The sequence below is a fragment of the Ornithodoros turicata genome, chromosome 3, assembly GCF_037126465.1.
Source record: "Ornithodoros turicata isolate Travis chromosome 3, ASM3712646v1, whole genome shotgun sequence".
NCBI classification, from domain to species: domain Eukaryota; kingdom Metazoa; phylum Arthropoda; class Arachnida; order Ixodida; family Argasidae; genus Ornithodoros; species Ornithodoros turicata.
This window is the reverse complement of record NC_088203.1, coordinates 17,618,813-17,642,526: the sequence shown is the minus strand read 5'-3', so window position 1 is coordinate 17,642,526 and position 23,714 is coordinate 17,618,813. Positions and strand designations below refer to the sequence as shown.

General features: G+C 47.3%; 1 protein-coding gene across 7 annotated transcripts in view; it reads right to left on the bottom strand.

Moving 5' to 3' along the window:
• LOC135388239 (GATA-binding factor 6-B-like) overlaps positions 1-23,714 on the bottom strand; it is a 177,042-nt gene that overhangs the window by 9,095 nt on the left and 144,233 nt on the right. For 5 of the 7 annotated variants that reach the window (XM_064617653.1, XM_064617649.1, XM_064617654.1 and 2 more), the window contains 2 exons: positions 5,385-5,452; positions 731-1,095 (listed from right to left, as the gene is read on the bottom strand). In XM_064617653.1, the coding sequence (XP_064473723.1) occupies positions 731-880 (150 nt within the window). In that variant the 5' untranslated portion in view covers positions 881-1,095; positions 5,385-5,452. Of the gene's footprint in view, positions 1-730; positions 1,096-5,384; positions 5,453-5,551; positions 5,569-23,024; positions 23,044-23,714 lie in introns of those variants that run through there. The other 2 variants (XM_064617651.1, XM_064617652.1) reach the window with 2 other exon arrangements.

Sequence of the window (23,714 nt, the reverse complement as noted above, 5' to 3'; positions counted from 1 at the left end):
GCTTCCAAAGTGGCCAACTACCTGATTCATGTTTCGGCTATACTTATCAAATAGCTAAAATGTTGGAATTGCTCGAGTGGCGCTTAGTACAACTTCATGTCGGCTTACTGAAGCAATGCGGACAAGGGGTTAGTACATAAATGGGACAAACTTGTACCTTGTGCTTCCTTATATAGTACTTTATACTTGAACTTGTGCCAACAACCCCGCTTTGTCCTTCTCGTGCTTAGCACAAGAGCACGCGAAAAGTACTATATAAGGAAGCACAAGCCACATACATCCTTAGATGCAACTCACGCCATGCAAGGCGAACAGGTTGTCTGCACTGAATTTATCGCCCGTCTTTTAGCGGGGACGTATAGGCGCTTTCCGCTGAAGTTTCCTAAAATCTTGCAGATATACAGGCGGACTTATTTTTCTTTGTTTACCATAGCGTGCAGCACTATAGAGCACCTAGCATTTATGTTCACGGAGCGGCATATCCCCATGTTCATTTTATTTCTTGCATTTCTGATTCCAATCGCTCAAATAGCTCTCCCTATACGACTAGTGTCCTCACTTGACTGGCGTAATGGTATACCGTGAGCGGCATGCTCCCGTACCCTCTTCTCTGCCCTACTCGTATCATGAGTACGGGAACTCGACAAGTACATCGTTGATAAACTAACTCCCTCCCCCGCTGTGACTCCTGTAGTCGACTATGACTTACGCGCCACCAAGTGGTACTTACCTGGTGGTGGTGCATGTACTGATGAGGTAGGGGCATGAGAGGTCTCGATCCTGGTACGTAGACTGGTGGTCCTGGATGCATAAAAGGAGAAGAGCTCCCACCCGTTGCGTCCTGATACGAAGGGATGTGCATCGCCAGATTTTGAAACATCCTCCTGTACTTCACTTCTTCCTCGAGATGTTCCGTTCTCTGTTATCTGTCTCGCACGTCCCGGTTGGTTCTATCTGGCATCATCGGATGAGTATCATCATCATCATCTGGAGGGTGAGTACAAAACTTCGGGGCCCATCTGCTGCACTAGTGGCAAGGATTGTTGTTGTTTCGTTGTGCTGTCAATCAAATCATTTATCTTCTGACGGATAATCCTGAAAATCAGATAAGACGCTACGCGTTAGTCATGGGCTTCTTGGGCTATATCTCGAAACCATGTACATTGCGGCTGTGTAACCATGATCGTAATACCCGCTCTGACGTACTGATGTATGGCTGGACCTGCGACATTCCGGTGGTACAACCATATCAGCGACCACGTGAAGCGGGGACGGCTATATATAGTCCTCAGCTACGTGTTTGTTGCTCAAACATCGCCATGCCAGCACTGGAGAGCTGTTTCAGCCTACTTGCGCCTCCTCAGCAGTAAATAGCTATAGGCACATAGGGGGCCGGAGCAATCGTTAACTCCCACTGGCACTTTACGTCACTGTCTACGTATATCCCTTTTTCCTATCTGACTTTGTCTAATCTCCACCTTCCCCAATCCACGTATGCTTGCTCAGCTACCCCCTTTGTTTGTTTCGCGTTCTGATGGCAAATAAGGGGGAAACGCGCGTTAAAACAGGACATGCTAATTCTTTTACTGTCCAGCAGCAATTTGCTTCGGAGGGCCGTTCATTTAGTTGTCGATCGGGAACAATCTAGTTATCTACAAAAGAACCACGAAACAAACAAACAAAAAACTGTAAAACACCATGCACACTCGTAGTCAATGAAATTATCAATAAGTATCTGGCACAAGGGTTCATACAAAGCTTCGATTACGTATACGTCTATACTGAGATAGGCAAATACGCGTTTTTCTCGTGGCATCTAAAAAAAAAAACTTCAGTCATTGTCATGCTACGAAGAATAATCGAAGTCGCAAAGAGTTTAATAAGGCGTCTCTTCAGCAGACGCACCAATCTATACTTAGCTACCACTCTCAATATGCCGTAGCCGTCATACGAAACAAGAAGTGGCACTCTATAGAGTTACTATTCAAGAGTCTATAGGCTCTAATTGACTGCAACCTTATACATATTTATATAACCCCACATCCCCGCTAAAGCAAACGACAGACGCCAGTCGCACTAGCGCACACAATACCTTTGCGCGCCGCGGTATTACCATAACAGACGGACGCTCAGGATGAAACATCATACACAGAACAGAAGGGTATAGTGGTCAATCCATATTTGCATAGAAGGGTAGGCGGTTAAGAAGCTATTGAAAAAACAAAGTGCTGTTGAATTTTGGAGGCTCCCAGGCTGCATATGACAAGGACGACGGAAAACGTATCATCGTTGTCGACCTGGAAATGGTCCAGTGGGCTGCCTCATAACGGTCAAGAGCCCCAACTCATTCTCGTCTGTTTTTTTTTTTTTGTTTGTTTGTTTTTGTGTTTGTATGTCCTTTGCCTTCAGGAAGCTCGTCTGTTGTTAGGTCGTCTGCTTAGGAGCTTTGAAGACGAAAATATTTTCAGTGAAGCAGTGAAATGGCTACATGGTTTTGGAAGTGCGGATATTCGACGATAAGCCCCGTGTACGGCAAGCCGATTTTGTTCCGGGGTCCTGCCTTCTTTCTATGTTGACTTCCAATGGACATGCGCTAAGCGCTATCTTGCGTGACACGTATGAACCTGTCATGCAGCAACGCATCCAACGCTCTTTGAGAAGTTGACACGTTACGCGCACGATGGCGCTACGCGTATACGTTCAATGACTATTGGTCCCAATGGTGCAGAGCGTGCTCTCATTAGTCTCCTCAAACCATTTCTCCAATCATCGCGGGAGGTCGTTTAAGGGGACGAATCAGACGAGCCTCCACATTGTTGCGCTTCTCGAGAAAGAGGGGGTAAGAGTAAATTGCGGCTTCTTTAGCTAGCTCATAGTCATATAGGTCACGAACAATGCAACCGACGGATCCCGTTCATTTTTTGTGTCGATGTCAAGGTAACGATGTCTTTTATTCTGCGAGGAGAAATGTTTTCGATTTTTTTTAAATTCCGTGTTAGAGCGCCGAGAAGCAACTATGCTTATGAGCGGTGTACAGACGTGGACATATAGCGGACAGCAAGAAGGAGTGGGTGATATAGGGGGCTAGTATGCGTCCTGGGCCGACTTCTTGCACTTTAGTGCCCCTTTAAAGGGGTTGCGTCACCTCGTCACAAGTTTTTCCGGCGTCTCCGCCAGTGATGAGGAAGTGCGAGAAACGTCACGTGCTAACGACTACCAATGGGAATGGCCGCAGCTCTGACATCAGTATACGTGTGTTCAAGGGTTGACTTCTCACCGAGTATACGACACAGAGCAAAATAATTATGTCTTTCTCAATGCTTTAGTGTGCAATACAATGTGCGCATGACGTCATCAACCACATTTATCAAAGTGTCACAACCCACACAATATAGACGATTTTACAAAGATGCGCGCGCCACCAAGCGCGCGGAGCAAAACATCATGGGAACTTTGAGGGGCATTGCTCCGTCGTCTGCTTCAGTTATGGTTTACCCCGGCTGACGCTGCTGCTGCTGCGCACACCGGGAATGTTGTTGGTCTTCTACCTCCGCCTCTGGTCGTCTCGTAATGCTTGAAAGCGCTCTAAGTTCCCATGAGTCCTTGTGTGCCACAGATCGCGCTGGTAGCTCTCCTGCTTCGTTTTTAGGGCGAGAGCAGTACTATTTCTGAAATGTGATGTGGGCAAGCTTTCGTTTGTCCCATCCTACAGTTGGCAATACGATAATACAGATGGCGCCGGCTGGTCTCCCACGATGATGCCAATACATATATAGATGGCGCTTGCTAAAAAGTCCATTGGCGCGGTTCGCGAGGTATGAGGTCTGTGCTGTCTGAGGTACACACGGAAGAGAACAGCACTTGCAACGATGAAGGAATCGTAAGGACAATAAAGAAATTGCATGTGAATGAATGCATGAAAAAATTTTCATGCATGTCGCAAAAACTATGGTCATGAGCGACACCATGGCAAAAATAAGTTAACTGGAAGCATGGAGCTGCGCAGGTCCTCGCCACAAGACCCACCATTTTCTTTTCTTTTCCAGTATGAGCACGTGTCACGCAAACCGAAATCCAAGAACACGGTCCCGCCGCGGAATCACGGGAACTCAGTGGCAATCAATAAATCAATTTTACGCAGATGGCCAGCGCGTGGATAGAATGGTGCGTGGACAACAGCACAGTGAATTTCTCCGGCCTGTCAGTGAGTAGCTTTGTGATATGCAAGTAAACTACCAAGAACACGTGTTCCGATTTATAAAATTTAGTTATACACCAGAGGGCTTGTTTCACTCTATGCTTTCCACGACGACATTAAAGTGACAAGAACAAGTTCCACAATTCTGTTTCATGTTCCAGAGCAGGACTGGAACATGGCTTCGTTGATCGCGATGGCTTCACTGATCATTGGTACCGTGTCTTGTTTGTGCCTTGTATAGATTGCCTATATTGCACCTTTCCTTAGAAGCCGACCCTGGACGCACATTCCCCAAAGCGTTAGTCGTGACGTTGCCCACCTCTGTCAGGTCAACAACGGCGAGCGCTTTCAGACGCACCAGCACCTCCACCGATCGCCTATATTTTGGAACTCGCGACTCAATTGGGCTGGAACAGCGGGGATTAATTCGACGCAAATCGTTAACAAGGGATATCGGCAAAACGGGATGCGTAAGTCTTTCTGTGACACTTATGCAGTTACGTTAATTGTCACAAAACTGCGCACGCACCGCGCTTTCTAGTGAGGCCATATCTATAGCGAGGCAGAAGCAAAGCGGATCCAGGAATTTTCTGAAAGAGGGAGGGGGTCTTGCCTTGGACAGAATGCCATTGCACAACCAAGTTAATAATAATTGGGTGTTTACGTCGCGAGACAACTGAGTACAATTGAAACTATACGTAACGACAGAAATTGAGGGGGGGACAGGACATTCGGACCCCCCTAAATCCGCTGCTCGGCAGGAGTGATGAAGCTATCGTTCTGCTCAATGGTTGCGGCCTTCAACGTGTTATGCAGTGAAGTTCTGTTTTAAGAATGCACGAGAATGTCACCGGCAGCAACTTCCAGGAATGGCACCTCTCCACGATATAATAGCGCTGGTTTGGACAAACAGTTCACACTAAAGTGGACTAGAGGAATTTCTGAAAAAATACGAATCTGCAGTGGCTCGGTTCCGAACCAAGTCCTAATACACAGACGTCGTTTGTAGACATTCTCAAAAAGCTGCTGATAAGATCGGATATTGAACCATACACGCTTCGAATATAGAAGGAAAGGAAAGGGGGCGATAAACCAGAGTCACCCCCACGATTCGCAGATATCCGAAAGCCGTGTAAAGCGACCTATCGATGCTGGTATCTCCGCCATAAAAAAATTACACACTTACCTCGACAAAGGCGCTCGCATGCCGCGTTCCAGATAATCCAAACAGCCGTCATCTTTCCATCGATGTATCTGCCAAAAGAGATGATACGGTTTATCCATAAAGCAGAGCTCGGAAACAGATTACAAAGCAACGCAAAACCAATGAGAGTGAGAAATGCGACAGGCTACCCCAATCCTGGTGGCGCACTGTCATCCGGGGGAGTGGACTGAGGCGGAGCCTCTTTTGCATAGTAAGCAGGAGGGCGGAGCCTAATGAAATGGTGGGAAACGCCTACGGCGCTTTTCGAAACTGCAAACAGAGGGCGCCCGCTTCCCACGTGTTGGTATAATAAAGAAAAATGTAAAGTTTCTCCGTCGTCGGTGCGAAATTCCGGGACGGCACAGGTACCGCGTACTGAGATCGTTCTTGCCCACTGATTAATTCGATATGGAGATTACTAGATGAACACTTGCACCGGAAAAGGCAGAGCGGATATGCTCCTGTTCGGTGCATAGAATGGTGGCAGTTCCGCGATGACTGAATTTCCTATTCTGATCAGGATCGGCGAGATAAATTACGGGCCTCGGGGATTGGTCATGCCCTGGCCCCTTCCTCACCGTCTTGATAACATAGTCTAAGCGTTTCTACTTTATACGATTACGACGGGCCTTTGAGTCGTGCGGGCCCCTGAAGGGGTCCGGACCTCCATCCCCGGCTGGGCCCCACCTTCACGCCGGCCCTGATTCTGGTAAGAAAGCTGATGTGAATCAGCGGATAATCCAGACCTACCCTAAACCCCCAACCGTTTGGTGACACCTCCTTTCTGCCTTGCCTCCGCTTTCTTTGCTCCTTGAGACATATGTTGGCAACAACTCTTCCAACGTAACGGTAATAATGACCCCTCCCCCCCCCCCCCGCGCGCGACGTGTTGGGGTCCCAAAGAAATAGCGCCATCGTCACTCTGCATGACCAGGTCTCGAACCGCACTTTTGGATCAGTGTGAGCGTGTCTTCTACACACGACCGAAAAAATTACACCAGAAAAACGTTGTTTTCTTTTTTGTTTGTTTTACGATACGGATTAGTTTCGCTTCCGACGCCATATTTTGTTCCCAAAAAAGGCATTTTTTATTTCTTGATTTCTTTTTTTTTTTGTAAGCCTTGGTTTCTTTTGTAACCCCATTGTGTAACCCTGTCTCTGTGCAAGCCGTGCGCGGCTATAGGGACCAGTGCGCAAACGCTTGCGTTATAGATCTCCTATTCTCACACACCCTATATTCTAGTTTATTTTCTAGCGTGTTATTGCAACCTCCTGCGAAATTGTGAGAACGTCCTTCGAAGAAGGAATGAAGGAAGAATGCAGGGTTTCAGTTGGGAGAGTATAGCAAAACGAGATAGAGAGGGTACTAGAGAGATAATCCTGCAGCCATATTTGAAGCTACCCTGGACAGCGCCATGTGGACCTCACCTTGCCTTGTTTGCAAATGGCGGACATCAGAGACTCATGCGGTGAGCGTCTTTGCGCGTACGCTTCGTGGTATTAATTGGTTAATATATACATAAATTCCGTGGTATTTATTGGTTCCGTAATGCCGCAAACAATTTTTCCCAAGCCTACGGAAGAGATATTATGACAGCCACATAACCAAACAGTGTCATAGCGAAATGTATGAATAAGACCAACACAGAGAAATCATTGAGGCCGAAAGGATAGCGGAATCTGGAACGTAAGCACCCCGTCTTTGGCGCTGTTTAATAAGGAACCGGTTTTATAGCGAATTCAGCTGATTGTTTTCGTGCAGAAAAAGTTGCACTGGCTCGAGCGTGCATGCCCCACGGCCTCTTCAACCAAACTTGCGTTGCGTACTCGCGTTTCATTGGTCGTTCGGTTCGCTCTTCGTTCGTTTTTGCCTTGACAGAAGGAGTGTGAGAGAGAATGGAGAGGATCGCCTACTGGCATGACAGCTTGGAGGCTCGCCAAGACGGTTGCGCACTCTATTCCCTCTCTATTCGCTCCGAGATCGAGCAGTGTCGGCGCGCTACGGAGAAACGATGAACTACCATTGTGTGGACGGCGTCGTCTGCTTTCACACGTTTATTCCGCGTTTACTGCAGTAGGTGGAGCATCGGAGAACCGGAGAGTATCGTACCGGTGATCTTCCGGTGAATATATACCAGAATTACGGCAAAGAACTATCAATTCCGAACATCGGCCCACGTGTTATCCACACTAGAAGGGTGACAGTTTCGCCCCCCATAGGTCGATCTCGCAGCGAATAACGTTGGAGTAGGCGGAAAGCCTATACGCCCCGTGCAGCGCCTATAGGGGCGCCACAAGCGAATCCCCTAGCGGGAGGAGCGGACACTTTTCCCGGGGCGAGTAGCACACTTTGTGGTGTTGCCGCTATGCGGCCTGCTGCATCATGTTTACCGTAAGAACTTCGATATTCCGAACACAAAAGCAGTAAGCTATCCAGTTCGAGAAAGACTACGACCGCAGAGCCCAGAGATGCGGCCCGTGTATAATATTACTGCACCAGCCATGGCTGTGTTGCACGCCCGATGGTGTTATCGTGAAAGACAATGAGGTATGACTTCTACATGTAGAGATGGAGTTAATCAACTCCCTCCTAACTGACCATTTTCCTCATAATCGTGAAGTACGGCGATGTCTTAATAACTCGTAGTGATTCGTACATAGCATTAAATTTATACCACATGACACGTTGGTTTCCGTGATGATGTATACTGTCATAAGTTAAACAACGGAGCTTGGCCCATGCAACTATTGGCCTTAGTAGATGGGTAGAAATCCAGCGAACCGGTAGAATGTAGGAAGGAGTTGCCTCAGGACAGAAGCCGCCCGGTATCAACCGTCCGGTATCAACAAATCACAAGGCACCCTAGAAACACTTCACCAATAAAATATGCTTTTCCCTTCTACCTCCATTATCATCTGTTATGTTCTGCATGGCCACTGCTTTCTACTTTCTTTATTGCATGCCACAACTTTGCATTACAAAAAAAACAACAAAAAAAAAACAAAAAAAAAACCGTTGCTGGTTCTGGAATTTTCCCCACGTAATCACTAACCTCCTTATCTTTCGCTATGCTTGCCAATTCTTGCCTGTTGTCCCGTTTCGTCCACGTGTTCGTGAACCTTCCATTTTTCTGTAACCGGTCCGTAGCCTAGATCACTACGTTCACATAATCCCCTCCACACTCTAACAAAGCAGCCATTCACTCCGGCCGTAAAACCCCGTACGGAACCTTTCTTCCCTCCGGGCAGTTGACCCACAATTCGCATGAACCTTTAAACACGTCACACCTAACCCTTTAAATACCATGCCAATGATGAGGACTGTGCCCAGAAGAAGAACAGTCTCTGTTCGAAATATTGGCGGCTTCTGTCCTGAGGCAACTCCTTCCTATTGGCCTTAGTGTTTTTGGAACGACGTTGAAATACAAGCTGAGATTTTACGCTATACATTGTGGAATTCTCTTCAATGTCACAAAGCAATTTCCTTTCCAATGAAAGTTATTTGGTAAAAAACAATAAAATTATTTAAATCACGATTAGCACTAGTGGTTTAAACCGCGATTAAAATCAGTATGATACAAATCACGCAACCCTGATGGTACATCAAATGAAGAGCATGCTTATGTTGGGAATGTAAGACAGCTTATGTCAACTTCTGAGACCTCGCCCACACGGTGTTTTGTTCTTAGTGAGTAAGTGTAGAGTGAGAATGGTTGTTCCTAATTATTGGCTTTTGCAAGGAGCTTGAGCTTGAAGGAGCGGACTTCCCTTGTAAACGGAAAGAAAAATAGATGGAACATCGAAAAGATCGTACTTGGATCATTTGACTTAGCACTGTCCGCAAAATTGTGATTACATATTACAGTGTTATTGGTCGACATCCACGGCGAGCTATCTTTATCTTTACTAAAAGAAACAATGAACGAAGTTCGCTTAGCTTCCTGACAGTGGATAACACCACTCAAAGCGAACACGTTTCACTGCAGCGTTTTACTGCGATCCACTTCTCTCCATTTTCACGAGGCTTCCCAAGAATCGAATAAAATTTCGTTCCAGGCGGTGCACTTCTATATGTTAATGCACATTTCACCACACAACAATTGTTTTTCGACTTCTTCAGCGCCATACGACGTGCAGCAACCACACAACATCAACACGCTGGACGCTGCGCGCTACGGACGGAGCCCCGGAAAAACTTTCCGTGCTTGACGCAGGGCGGCGCGAGAAGCGCTCTGCACGGCGCGTATACGCCTGCGTAGGCAAGGGAAAAGCGACGCAGCACCGAATGTTGCGCCATAGTGAGTTTTCGGAAGGTGTTCACGATAATGGTTCCGAAAACAGGATAAGCCAATCACGTTCTTACTTTGGAGCGAGTAACATCACGTTGCTGATCTTTGATTTTGACGGAGCTTCTTCTACAGGGTGTCCCAGAAAACGTGTCATTGAATTATAATAAAAAAAACTACGTCACCTAGAATCATGCGGTCAACGGCATTTGTTCTTACTAGGTTTTTGCCACCTCCTGATGTGAATGTCATGTATCGTAAGTTTAATTATGTAAATTGCGAACTGAACTCGGAAATTTGCAAAGTAAAGGTCACTTTTTTACCCCACCAATATGAAGAGCGTGCTGAATTCACTCAAATTCATGATAATTCACAGTGATATTCACGAGCTATCCCACTGCAAAGAATAGCCGAAAATCGAGCACCGGACGATAACGCGCGACGATTTTTGGAGCGCAATCGCTCTCTGTCCGACGAAAGGAGGTTCCAAACCCAGCCCGCAGAGTGGTAGTAGAAAAATTGACAGTTCCTGAAATTGGGAGAGGGAAAGCATGATCCCAGCGAAAGCCGGACGCGATAAGCCATGCTTGTGTTATCTCTTTCTGTGATGACGGTGTGGGCTGGGTTTCCAACCTCCTTTCGTCGGGCTGACAACGATCGCGCTGAAAAATTCGTCGCGCGCTATCCTCTGGGAGCTCTATAGAGCATGATGTTCGGCTATTTTTTTCCAATGGGATAGCTCGTGAATATCACTGTGAATTATCATGAATTTGAGTGAATCCGACACGCTCTTCATATTGGTAGGGTAAAAAAGTTACCTTTACTAGTCAAATTTCCGAGTTCAGTTCGCAATTTACATAATTAAACTTACGATACATGAATTCACATCAGGAGGTGGCAAAAACCTAGTAAGAACAAATGCCGTTGACCGCATGACTCTAGGTGGCGTAGTTTTTTTATTGTAATTCAGTGGCACGTCTTCTGATATATGGTATATGGTATACGTTTTCTGGTATATGCATGGTTTTCTGGTAGCCTCATGGGGATTGATCAGGAAGCGCTCCTATTGATTCATGGGGCATTGGTTCGGGGAACCATTCTCTACAGCCTCCCGGTCTTACATGGCATCTCAAGAACATCTGAACAGAGGCTTCGGTGTATGTTGGTCAGAAGCTTGAGGATCTGCCTCGGTGTACCCCGCGCCGCTAAAACGCGCACGGTGGTGGCAGAGGCCCGCGAGCTGCCAGTAGAGGTCTTACGTCTCAGAGGAACTGTGCGCCATTATCTACGCCTCGTCGCGGAACACCGTCGTCACCCCTTGGTTTCGAAGCTCAAAAGGCGGAGGCAGAGCAACATTTCTCACTGCATTGCTGCTGTAAAGCCCTTGCTACCGGCTCTTGTTGGAAGATCAGTCGTCCCCAGGTCCCCTCCGTGGGTCTTTTCGATACCTTCGATCTCCACTACCATTCCTGTGCTCAAGAGCAAGAGGGATCACGTTGCAGAACCCGTGTTGAAACAACTTGCGTTAGACATGACGCACACTGCAGTATTCACAGATGGGTCAACCAACTTACACTGCTCCGCTGCTGCCTTTACAATCCCGACTATGTCGTCGTGCCACGCATACCGTCTCTCGCACCGCACCTCATCCACGTCTGCAGAGTTGCATGCCATTTTGTTCTTCCTCAAGCACATTGCATCCGCCGCTATCAGCAGCTGGGTGATATACTGCGACTCCAAGGCAGCTCTCCAGTGTATAGCGAACATGGGTATTCGTGGATCACTTGCGCCTGTGGTGGTGGACATACCGGAGGAACTAAGCCGTCTTGAGATCAGCGGGCACTCTATCTACTTCCAGTGGGTTCCTGCCCACTGTGGCATCCGCGGCAATGAAGTGGCTGACGAGGCCGCAGCAGCTGCGTATCATTCCCGATCAAGCGTGCGGATTATCCTCCCCAAAGGCGACAGGCGAACCTTCCTAAATGATGTGGTGAGGCCTCTCGCACATGCGCAACGGTCTCGGGACGTTTCATCAAGAGTTATGATGCGTGAAGTGGGCCCTGACTTTGGCTTCACCATGCCTTCTCGTGTGCCTCGCCCTTTTGCGTCGCTGATACACAGGCTTCGTCTTGGGGTTGCATTCACCCCCCATTTCAAGCATCTGATCGGCCGCTCTGACTCGCTGCTCTGCTCTCGCTGTGCTGTTTTGGCGGATACCAAGCATGTGCTCCGCGACTGCCATCTGTACACCTCCCAAAGAGCAGCTCTACAGTGTCGCCTGCAGTCGATCACGGCCGCACCATTCACATTGGCAACCATTCTCGGCCCTTGGTCTAACCAGATTGACCACCGCCAAGTTCTTGAGTATTTCAATATTTTTCTCCGGGACACTGGTCTCCTCTCTACTCTATGATCTGCCTGCGTACCTGTGTGCCGTGTGTGCGTTTTTGTGTGCTGTGGTTTTGCCTACAGTTCTGATGTCTTACTGACTCCAATGACTATCGACCCTATTTAGCATCGTTCATCACATCATCATCAGGACACATCACAACCTGCCCCATTGTGCCTTGGTGTAGTGGGCCGCACCTTACGTCGCGAATTTCCCCATTCATTATCATTAACTCATAGTCTGTGGTGTGTGCTCGCTGTAGTGATTTTGGGCTTGAGACTTGCGATGCTTCGTGTAAGCCCTGTGATGGGGATCATTCCAAGGTATATCTAAACTGGTAGCGAAAACAAGCGAAAATACCCAATCAGACCCATCGACAAGGCTACTATCAGGCGCGAGCGATCCTGGGTGTTGGTAGTAGAGGTACGATCGTAAACAAAACAAAAAAATTACAACATGGGCATGGCTTGTGTGTGTACTAACAGGCTATTCATTGATTGATTTTAAAAGAAAAAAATGGAGATGGTAGTCTCGAGCCACTCGGGACTGGCTACTCCAGGACGCGTTATTAATAAAAGAAAGGGAAACTACACTAACCTCGACGCTTTGAAACGCTTTGAAAGAATAAATGAGAACATCATCGCCGAGCTTGTCACCAAAAGCGAAGTCTCAAGGCACTAAAACCAAAGAGTGTCGCTTCCTCGACCCATCACGTCGCTCATCTACAGGCTTCGCCTCAACGTGCCATACAGTGGACGACTTTTGTTTAAGCTCGGCATGGTCCCGTCCCCCAACTGCAGTCTGTGTGATGTAGTTGAGGACGTGGATCATATACTCCAAGACTGCCCGAGGTACAGTGCACACCGATGTACCCTTGTGTCGTCCCTGTCTCGCCTGGATAATCGGCCATACCCCACCGAAAAGGTTCTTGGGTGCTGGCCAGCAAATCAGCTCATACCTGCCATGCGCGCCCTTGTGCAATTTCTCGTCTCGACGGACCTGTTTGACACATTGTAACAGGCTATTCATAATTTCAATGTAGTAAAAACGTTCTGTTGCTCCACTCATGCACATATACGAAATCATCTACCACCCGAGTACATTTCCGTGTCCTGTTCCCTATGCGCATGTGTCACAGTGGGCGCGCGTTTATCCCGCGCATCTCTGTATCCGTGCCCTGTGTTCGTGCATTGTAATACGGAGTTCGTACACTTTTTGGGTTCGTACACAGGGAGCAACGTTCACATCCCGGAGCTGTAGACCAAGAATTACACGTGTGAACAGATGAATGCAATGCATCCCCTGTTGCTGGCCTCGCGAAAAAGCATTTCATGGGGACGAGCGGCCATGATAGTGTGAGTGTTAGCAGGAATCAGCTGTGCACCAACGGTGCCATGTTTTGTTGCAATGGACGTATAATGGCCACTCATTGAATAAATGCAAACGTCTATCACTACGCGTACGTATATAGCTCTAGGTGAGAAATGGACCTTAAGTGAACCATTCTAATTTCTGTGGTCATCGCGATGTCCTTCATTTTGGAGTTGTCAAAATCTGTGATAACTGTATGTATTTCGAATTGACAGGTTTCACTAAACCTGTGTTATAATTTATTTTTCTGTGCTCTCGTCTGGTATTGTTGCCTGGGTGAGGAAAAGGGAATACAACGCAAACGAAGCGAGCGAAAGTAAACGTGCCATAGCTAATTATGCACTAATTATTCATACTACTGACGTCACCTCTGACATCATTCATTTACAATCGTAGTAGTCCGCGCAACATATGGATGGCGCTGACCGCCTCTATCATGGCGTCATTCTGAAGACACAGGGGCCTATGGGAGTTGCGCTACCTGTTTAGATATACCTTGATCATTCTGTATCCGAATGCTAGGTTACGACATGGGGATCCCGTGTTCTAGTGCCAGTGTGCTACCAACTGCTCCCGTTGGGGCGCCTGTAGACGAGAGTGTCACGGCTGAGGCGGTATGTCCAGCGGAATTGCTCTCGATACCGTTAGTGCGGCGGAAAAGACTTTCGCTGTCAGTGGTGGCAGTGATAATGTCAGTGGAGATGCTTTTAGTGGTGACGGTGCGGATGCCGGTGACACCGTTATCGGTGTCGCTGCTGTTAGCGCCGTTGCCAGTCCCGTTAGTGTACCAGCTGTGGCAGTCAGTGGCGGTGCTCTTGATGCAAGAGATGCTGCTCCAGTTGCGCACGCGAGTCCTGTTGTTGGTGACAGTGTAGTAGCAGGGTGTAACTGCCAGATTACCGAAGTTATCGGTGACGTGGACGACAATGTTGCGTCCTCAGACTTCGAGCGCTTGGAGATTGATGAAGACCCTAACACAGTGCATACGGGTGATAGAGATTTCGCCGTTTCTGTTACTAAACGTGTGCGCGTGTCCTCCGACGGCTCCCAGGTGTATGATGAGACTGGAATGGACGATGAGTCCTAGTGTTAAATACGCTGCATTCCCTTTCTTTTTAATGTCTCTGTTCAGTCTTGGTACCTTAAACGTCCGATGGTCTAGCAGGGAGGCCAAGCAGGTGGAGGTTGTCGATTGGGCAAAATTAGCAGGTGTTGACATTCTCCTGCAAGAGACGGGTTGCCTTTCTGGGCGCGCGATCAAGTCTCTTGAGGATTCACATGGGCTCAGAGCTTTCTTCAGTCCTGGCTCGCCACACAGGGCAGGTACGAATATCTCAGTGTTCCCGTCATTCCGGGGTACCGTCCGGTGTTTCGACACAGAAACCGAGGACAGTGTTGTGGCGATGGAATTAGGCTACGGTAATATTGCTTTTCGCATTGTTAATGTGTATGTCACTATACCCGTCGCAGTGAGCGCTCAGATTTCTTTCGCACAATTGACCCCTTTTTTATGGTAACCAAAATTTACTCTTTGCGGGCGTCTTCAACTGCACGATAGACCGAGCAGCACAGCAGACAAGCAAGTAGAGAACTTAGAACTAGAAATAGAGAACGCTTAGTAAACTCTATTGGCTTCATTGATGCTTGGTCACATATGTCAACGGGAATGCCTATGAATTCACCTGGGCTGATTCCCGTGGCCGCCACAGCCGGCTGGACAGATTTTACGTCTGGCCAGGATTGTAGGGTTTCATCTCCCGCTGTGTGACGCGACCTGTTGGGACCTGACGCATCATGTTCATGCGCTGTTATCTTTATCTGGTCTGCTAAATTTTTGCTCTGGTTCCGAAATTGAAAACGACGTAGAAAATTGGCTTGCGGATGTTTGTTCCGCCCGGATTTTCGGCCTAGTTACTGGGAGGCTCTGAAGCTGGATGCAGCACACCGTTTTCGGCGTTAGGGCAGACAGCGCGCGCGTGAACACCGGAAATGTAGGGACGCACTCGGGCAGGTGCTAGTTGTGCTTGGCCACCCTGACTCACGCAGTCCTCAATCTGCGTCCGATATCGAGGACGTGTGGAAGCGCCTAGCGTCCCTCGGAATGCAGTCCGACGCAAATTTGTCGCGCGAAGCAGGTGGTGCGCTGGTGTCGGGAGGCATATTGCTTCCGTGAGTTGCTCAAGCGCTATGTGGGAGAAAATCCGGACTTAGGAATCACTGAGCCCCGATCAGCTGACGGCTCAATTTTGTCTGATCCCGGTGACATTCAGGAAGCAATGCGTGAGCATTGCACGGCCCTTTATAACGAGTCACCTTACGACGAGCCTGTTATCAGCCGAGAGTGCCCACTTCCGACGAAAAAAATGGAGCATGTTGAGTCGGGGCCGCTCACGCAAAATGAGGTTTTTGCGGCTGTCTCCTCAATGACGAGCGGAAAGTGGCCTGGTATTGATGGCCTCCCAGGAGTCCTACAAGCGCTTCTGGTTCTGGAGTGGAATTGGTACTTGCATGCATCGGGTTTTTAACATTTGCTTAACCCAGGGCTTGCTATGCCCTGGCATGCAGAACAGTGTTGTTGTTGTTCTGTGCAAAGCCACGTCTCGAAAACTGTACCCCGATGATTATCGTCCGATTAGTTTAGTGACGAGCGATTATAAGATCCTAGCTAAAACTCTTCTGTTGCGCGTTTCACACCTCTTGGAGAAGGTGTTACATCCTTGTCAAGCATGTTCTGCCCCCGTCAGGTCCTCAAGCCTTCATCGAATAGCACTTCGCGATGCCATCCACTGGATTAACAGTGGTCATGCCCCCGCCGTGGTGGCATCCTTCGATCAATCCAAGGCATTTGATCGTGTGCGACACGCATACCTGTTCTCTCGGATGTGGGCATATGGGTTCACCCTTGCTTGGTTCAGGTATGTGGAAACGTTAAGGGGGGCAAGAAACGTTGCCTGTGTCGCTGGCGGCCTGTCGTCCCGCTTTGATGTTACTTGTGGTATCCGTCAAGGATGTGCTCTCTCTCTCACCCCCATCGCCATCAACCCTCCACTCAAGAGACTGTGCTCGCTTCCCGTTACATTGGCACTGCCCAATGGATGCCCTCCACCTATTTTTGCGTTAGCGGACGACATCTCTGTGACCCTTTCTCGCCAGTGTTCCCTAGGACCTGTTTTGAAAGTGTTTGAAGATTACAGATCTGTTTCAGGGGCAAGACTGAATAGATCAAAATGTGCAGCACTGTTTTTGAACCTCCAGCCTTCCTGCGAGGCTCCTTTCCGGGTTCCAGTGAGACCATTCAAAATTCTTGGTGTGACTTGATTGCACTGGGACATCTAGTAAATTGGCCCCGTGTGTTTAATCGTTGCAGAGCTGTCCTGCGGCAGCTAAAGGATTTGCCCATCACTTTTCGGGATCACCTGCGAGTGGACTGGTACTACAGTCGCTTGAGGTTCGTAGGAGTCGTTGCCACGCTGCCACCACTAATCCATACTGCCATCACTAGACACGCGTTCCGTTTTCTCTGGGCGGGTTCGGTGGAGTGGGTCGCAAGATCGCGCTTGCAGCGTACACGTGACCAAGGCGGTTTCGCCCTGCCGGTAGTGCTCGACAATTGCTTTGCACTTCAGTCGCGCGTTTACTTCGAAGCATTGTACACTCTCGAACACCCAGAGTGCCCATTAGTGCAATACTATCTGGGATGCGCCACTATGTGGTTCATTGAGAGTCCTATGTTTCGCCCTAGGTCCGAAGTCCTGCCTCATCAATACGCCTACTGTGTTGATGTTGTAAGACGTTTACGACTCCAGCATCCTGACGCTGACATCCAGTTATGGGCTGTCAGCGATTTTTATACGGCTATCAGGGAGTTGCAGTCCAGTTCCGCAGTTCCTTCGGTGCCGACGAAGCTGTCTTGGCGTCGAATGACTGCGGGATGGCTAGATGCCCGCCGCGCCAGTCTTCAGTGGAAGTTAGCCCATGACGTTCTTCCTCCTCGCGAGTTATGCCGTTTTTATATTTCTCGTTCTGACGGTTGCCCATCTTGCGGGGTGTGTGAAACGGCCCAGCACTGTGTTAGGCGTTGTCACGTTCCTCTTTTGCTGTGGTGGAGGTTAACGCAAGTATTTCAGCTCTCGACTGTCTCCTGGGCCACTGTGCGTTTCCTAGAACCTTTGCCGGTTCCGCGCACTCAGCGTAAACAATTGGCTTTATTAATTACGGAGATAAACCTTCAAATTTGGATCCGTCCTTGCCGGCTGGCTTTCGGTGACCCAGACTTCGGAGACGCAGCTACATTTTCAGGCTGTTAGGGCAGGTCTTCGTAGTCACATCGTCCGTGAAGCACTGTACGGCCTTCTGGAGTGTTCTCGCCGCTGGCTGACGTCTACTCGACTTTTCCGTCAAGTTCAAGGTTAGTAGGAAGTCATGTTCTAGCCAGCTTGCTAGGACTCTCCCGTGTTTGGATTGTTCGCATCGTACGGCCAGTACGAAAAGCAAACTCTCCTAGAGAATGTTGTTATCTAGATTGTGGGATTGTAACGTGCTGTTAGTGTCAGTGGGGGACTACCTCCATAGGAAGTTCTCCTGCTTGATGACAATACACACAATACAAGGGACACACTCTTCGTCGTCGGTCGTCGGGGCAGTATCGCTTGCGGTGCTGTTTCCTGGGAAGATTTTTCCTAAAATCTTGTGTTGTTATCCACCTTCGGGTGGAGCTGTTCTCCAGTAGGTAGGCAGGAGTTGCATTACGTGATACGGGCCTCCCTTCATAGACAGGTTTCTTGCTTGATGACAATACACACTCTTGCGTTGTCAACTAGCTTGTAGGATTGTAACGTGAAGTTAGTGTATGTCCAAATGGGCTACCTCCATAGGTAGTTCTCCTGCTCGATTACAATACACACCGTTCCCGGAATAAATTGTTCCAATAAGATGAAGGGAAATGAATGGTATAACTTGGGTCTGTGCGTACGAGCACACAACGTAACAAAAGAAATAAAGAAAAGAACAAAGTCCCTGTGGTGTAACTAGGCGGTGACTGTATTGCATTTGCACGTGGCACTTGAACAAACGTTGTGAATTAAAAGTTTTCAGAAGAAAGAAAAAGAGGGAATTCTGTGTGAGTGCTCTTCCACTCCGATGCCAATGCATGAGGGGCAAATAGGGGAGCCCCCTAGTAGTAGTTCTCCTGTTTAGTGCCAATACATAAATAGGGGAGCCTGCTCTCCTTTGGGGTGAGAGCGTCTTTGTTAACGCGGTCTGCCGTGGTAGACCGCGTCGTGGAATACGGCCGAATGGTCGCGAAGCAGTATTGCCTGCAGTACTGCTCCTGAAAAGCGTTTTCCTAATCTTCCGTTTCGATATGAAGGGAGCTCCTGTTTCATGACAATACACGTGAAAGGTAGCTCCTGTTTCATGACAATACACCGGAACGGCGCATCTTGCCTATATTGACGGGCGCCTATACAACGGCAAAAAGAAAGGAAGGAAAAAGACCCCGGTTGAACCAAACATGCTTTCGTGCGTTTCGTTTACCTAACACCGTGGTACGTTTTCGCTCGTGTTTACCTTTTCGGAACCCATGTTTGCCCAACACCCTTTGGTATATAGGCTGTATATTTGTTTGCATATCACCGTGGCATGTTTTCTTTCTTAACGCGCTGTTTGGAACCCATTTTTTACCTAGTAACTGTACTTTTTCTTTACGAAACATTATGGTACCTCTTCTTTCGTGTTTAGCCTCTGGAACCCATTTTTACAAAATATTATTGGTACCTTTTTGTTACTCTGCGTGGTATATCATGATACCTTTTGTTTCGTGCATGTCATTATGCTAGCACTTTGTGCTTACCTGCACTTACTCTTGGCATAACATTTGCCCGTCTTTCCATTACAGTGGTGATATAGTAGCGTCGTACGACTGAAGGGACAAGTATCATTTCCCGCACTTGGTATTCGTTGAAAATGTTACCATCTTTGTTTTTCCGGCAAACTATCATCAAATGCCCCGCCAAAAATTGACATCCATGCCAACCTCCAACGTGATATCTCAACAGTGGATCGCTCTTTGAAGGTCCTGCCGATGTTTGCATATAAAAACACTTTCGAATACTCCACTCTGTCACCGGCAATCCGTGACTGCAGCATCTTGCTCACACACCACTTCTTGCCGAAACAAATCCTTCAAGATTCAGATTGCTGCGTGAACGCGAATATTGTGCGAAGCAATCGTTTGCTCTAATGCTCATGTTGTTATTGATGTACGAGTTGTTGCTTAGTGCTTGCTTAGTTGTTGCTTAGCCCGTATGTCGCTTAGTCTATATTTCAATGTGTGCTTTCCTTCAACTTTCCTTTTTCTGCTGCCATACACGGCTTTCGTCATGTAACGTACTTTTCGCAAGCACCGTCGAGGTAATAAAATGAAATGAAATTGTTTTATTATTTTTGAGTTCACGTCGCATCTGTCGCCTGAAGCCATTATGGCAGAATTGTGCAGCGCCTAAACCACATGGACATTATGGTTTTCAAACGCAACGCCAGGGAAAAAAAATGACCCGTATCAACTTTATCGCCTCAAAGAGCAAAGAAACGCAAAAGCCAAAGGCGCCTAGCTGAGCAAAACGATCTATCCTCTTCTATCATATCCAACAAGAGAAGATACGTCTCGTTGTCGTGACAGAAGATCGCGATCTATCATGCTTCAGTTTCATACAAGCTAACTCTTTGTAATCGCGAAGACGGATCGGTGCCTCGCGTGATGCTGTCCCGAGGGATATCACTACGCAAGGAACAACGACTGAGGATCTTGTCCTCATTTCGGGCACACGTTTTCAACTTTTTCTATGCAAAACAGGATTTGATGTGTCGTACGTCTGAGAAGTAAAAATGTGTAATTGTCCACCTGCTGTCGTATAGCTCTAGCGTTTGCCGCTGCAGCGTTGGTCGACCTGATCACGACTTCACGACTCACATACAGAGTGTCCCAGAAAACGTGTCATTGAATTATAATAAAAAAACTACACCACCTAGAGTCATGCGGTCAATGGCATTTGTTTTTACTAGGTTTTTGCCACCTCCTCATATGAATGTCGTGTAACGTAAGTTTAATTATGTAAATTTTTGCGAGCTTAAGTCGGAAATTTGCCTAGTAAAGGTCACTTTTTTACCCCACCAATGTGAAGAGCGTGTCTAATTTAGTCAAATTAATGATAATTGACAGGGATATTCAGGAGCTATCCCATCGGAAAAAATAGCCGAACATCATGCTCTACGGAGATAGCACAGAATAGCGCACGATGAATTTTTCAGCGCAATCTTTGTCAGTCCGGCGAAAGGAGGTTGGAAACCCAGCCCTCCCCGACATCGCAGAAAGGGATAAAACAGGCACGGCTTATCACGTCCGACTTTCGCTGGGATAATGTTTTCCCTCTCTCAATTTTAGGAACTGTTACTTTTTCTACTATCACTCTGTGGGCTGGCATCGGAACCTCCTTTCGTCGCACTGAGAGCGATTGCGCTCAAAAAGTCATCGCGCGCTATGGTCCGGTGCTCCGAAAAGCATGATATTCGACTATTTTTTCCGGTGGGGTAGCTCGTGAATATCACTGTGAATTATCATGAATTTGAGTGAATTCGGCACGCTCTTCATATTGGTGGGGTAAAAAAGTCACCTTTACTTGGCAAATTTCCGAGTTCAGTTCGCAAATATTTACATAATTAAACTTGGGGTACATGACATTCACATTAGGAGGTGGCAAAAACGTAATAAGAACAAATGCTGTTGACCGCGTGATTCTAGGTGGCGTAGTTTTTTTAGTATAATTAAATGACACGTTTTCTGGGACACCCTGTATAGTGACACCACTGAGACAATGTATACTAACACATATGAGCCACGGTCTAATAGCATTTAGACGCACCCTGATATGCCGCACACCGGAAGTGACGCCATCTTAAGTCTCATCGGAATAATCCGGAAGGAGTCAATAAAGGTGCACATCCGATGCAGACTCCGTGACGTGCGCTGCGCGCTTTCCGCTACGGGCGCTTGGCGGCGCGTCCATCAGCAGACAATCCCAAAGCAGACGACACTCTCCGCTGTACATCGTCTGCAAACTGAAAACGCGTGATATGTTCCGCACGTCAGGAATTCTTCCCTTTTGTTCCTAACTCTCATTTCCTATGGTGCAATGAAATAAATAAATACCAAAATACAAATACGACTAAAAGGACTGCACTGAGCGGGCGGTTGAAGTGTCGTCTGTTTTGAGCGTTACAGCGGCAGAGGCGGTATAGGTCAGGAGGGACTCTCTTCGATCAACGTGCAGTCAGAGAACGTTTCATACAGGGCACGCTATAGGCAAAGGTATCGACGAGTCCCATCCCCCATTGCTTATTATCTAGGGCTAGCCACAGCTGTGGCTTGCGGTGTCCAGGTGGCGCTATTATAATTACCCTGACAGTGCCAGTTCGAATACTCATCCACGCATGAACCCGTACAAGAATTCGAACGTGGCCGGCCATATGGTATCGCCACCTAACGGGGATCGCAAAAGGCATGTCTTCGTGCATTAGACGAACAGGGACAATTTTGTTTTGAATCTTTCATATAGGTAGCTTCAGAAGTTCGCAGAGTTCAGTTTACGATATAGACGCCGCCATTATGTTTTATGCATTCGCTAGTGACACAAATCATTGTATTAACTATGAGGGGTAAGCAGAATCTGTTAACAGTACCGTATCGCATATTCACTCAAGGCTCTGTCAACACAGTTACATTAAAAGACGAGCAACTCTAAGGAAATCAGAAACTACAGATCGCATCAAATCTGCATAAACTTCGTCATAAACTAAATAAATCATAAACTACAGTCACGCACACAGAAACACACACACCGTTTGCTTGAAAAAAAAAAAAAAAGAGTAAGAAACTCCATTTGTAAAGAGGGCATATGAAAAGCATCATTTGCACAAGACTTGGAGATGACCACTTGAAGGGTTGTGCCACTATTTCCTACCCATGCATCAATTTCGTCTACATCACGTTCATCATTTACTTATCTTGCTTGTTTCTACTTTTTAATTAAAGTCACGGTATCGCTATACGTGCGAGTGATGTCAAGGGAACGCAAGAGACTGCAGTCGATCAAACAAGATGCCATTGAAAAACCAAAACAAGTGCTGCTTCCATTGCAATCACACCCTTTCCCTGCATGCACCGCGACACCTGCCTATCAAAATATGGCTGTGCGATTATTCGTATTTTTCGAATACCGAAGCAAATAATTGCGTCCGCTCGAATTCCGCATCGAATATGAAACTGCATATTCGAATTTCATGTCTCTCCTCCAAAGTTTCGAAGACTCATCCGAAAACCGGAAAACGCCACAACGGAGGGTACATATAGCAAATACACACGCGTACATCATGTATTTTTGCTGTGTGTCAGCATGTATGCGCTGCATATGCATACGTTCGGTGATACGCTATTCACTTCGTATTATATTCGGTTTTAATATATCTATCCGCACAGCCTTACGAAATATACACATAACTGTTTAGAGAATCGTTACTTACGTTGCATGTACGCTTCCTTCATTCTCCTAGGCACGCAATCGATCAGCCGCACTGATTGCCGCAGGTGCCACTCCCAACACCGCGCAGCAGTGTTAATTGAATTGCGGATCACCTTTAATTCTGACGCCAACGAAATCGCGTCTGAGTTATAGGTGGCTTCAAGGTATGCGGTTCGTTTAAGAGGAAAGACGTTCGAATGCTGTGTGAAGTGTCGTATGTGTCCTTGCATCTCGTGATTTAAAAAAGAAAGAAAAACACGCCACTGATGTTTTTACTGCTTTTAATTAGGGGGGAATATGTTTATTATATAAAAAAATTAAGAGGGAAAGGTTAGCCACCGCTATGGCGGCTTGCTATTCCCAGGAAGGAAAAAAATAAATAAAGGCAAACAAAAAGAAAAACAAAGAAAAAGGGGAAACAAACAAACATAGGAAAACAAATAAACAAAAAGAAAAACAAAAGAACAAAGAGGAAAACAAACACAAAACTGGTCAGGGGGTTCGTTTTGTAACTGTCAAAGAGCGATGCCAGTTGTATCGACCACTATGTCCTGACGTTGTCGTCTATGGTGACGTTACGAATATAATGCATAATGCATGCATAATGGCCACTTTCAATATAAGTGGCTGGTCGACTTTTCAATAGGTAAAGTGACATATACCGCAAGGACTGTACCTTAGGGGAAGCTCA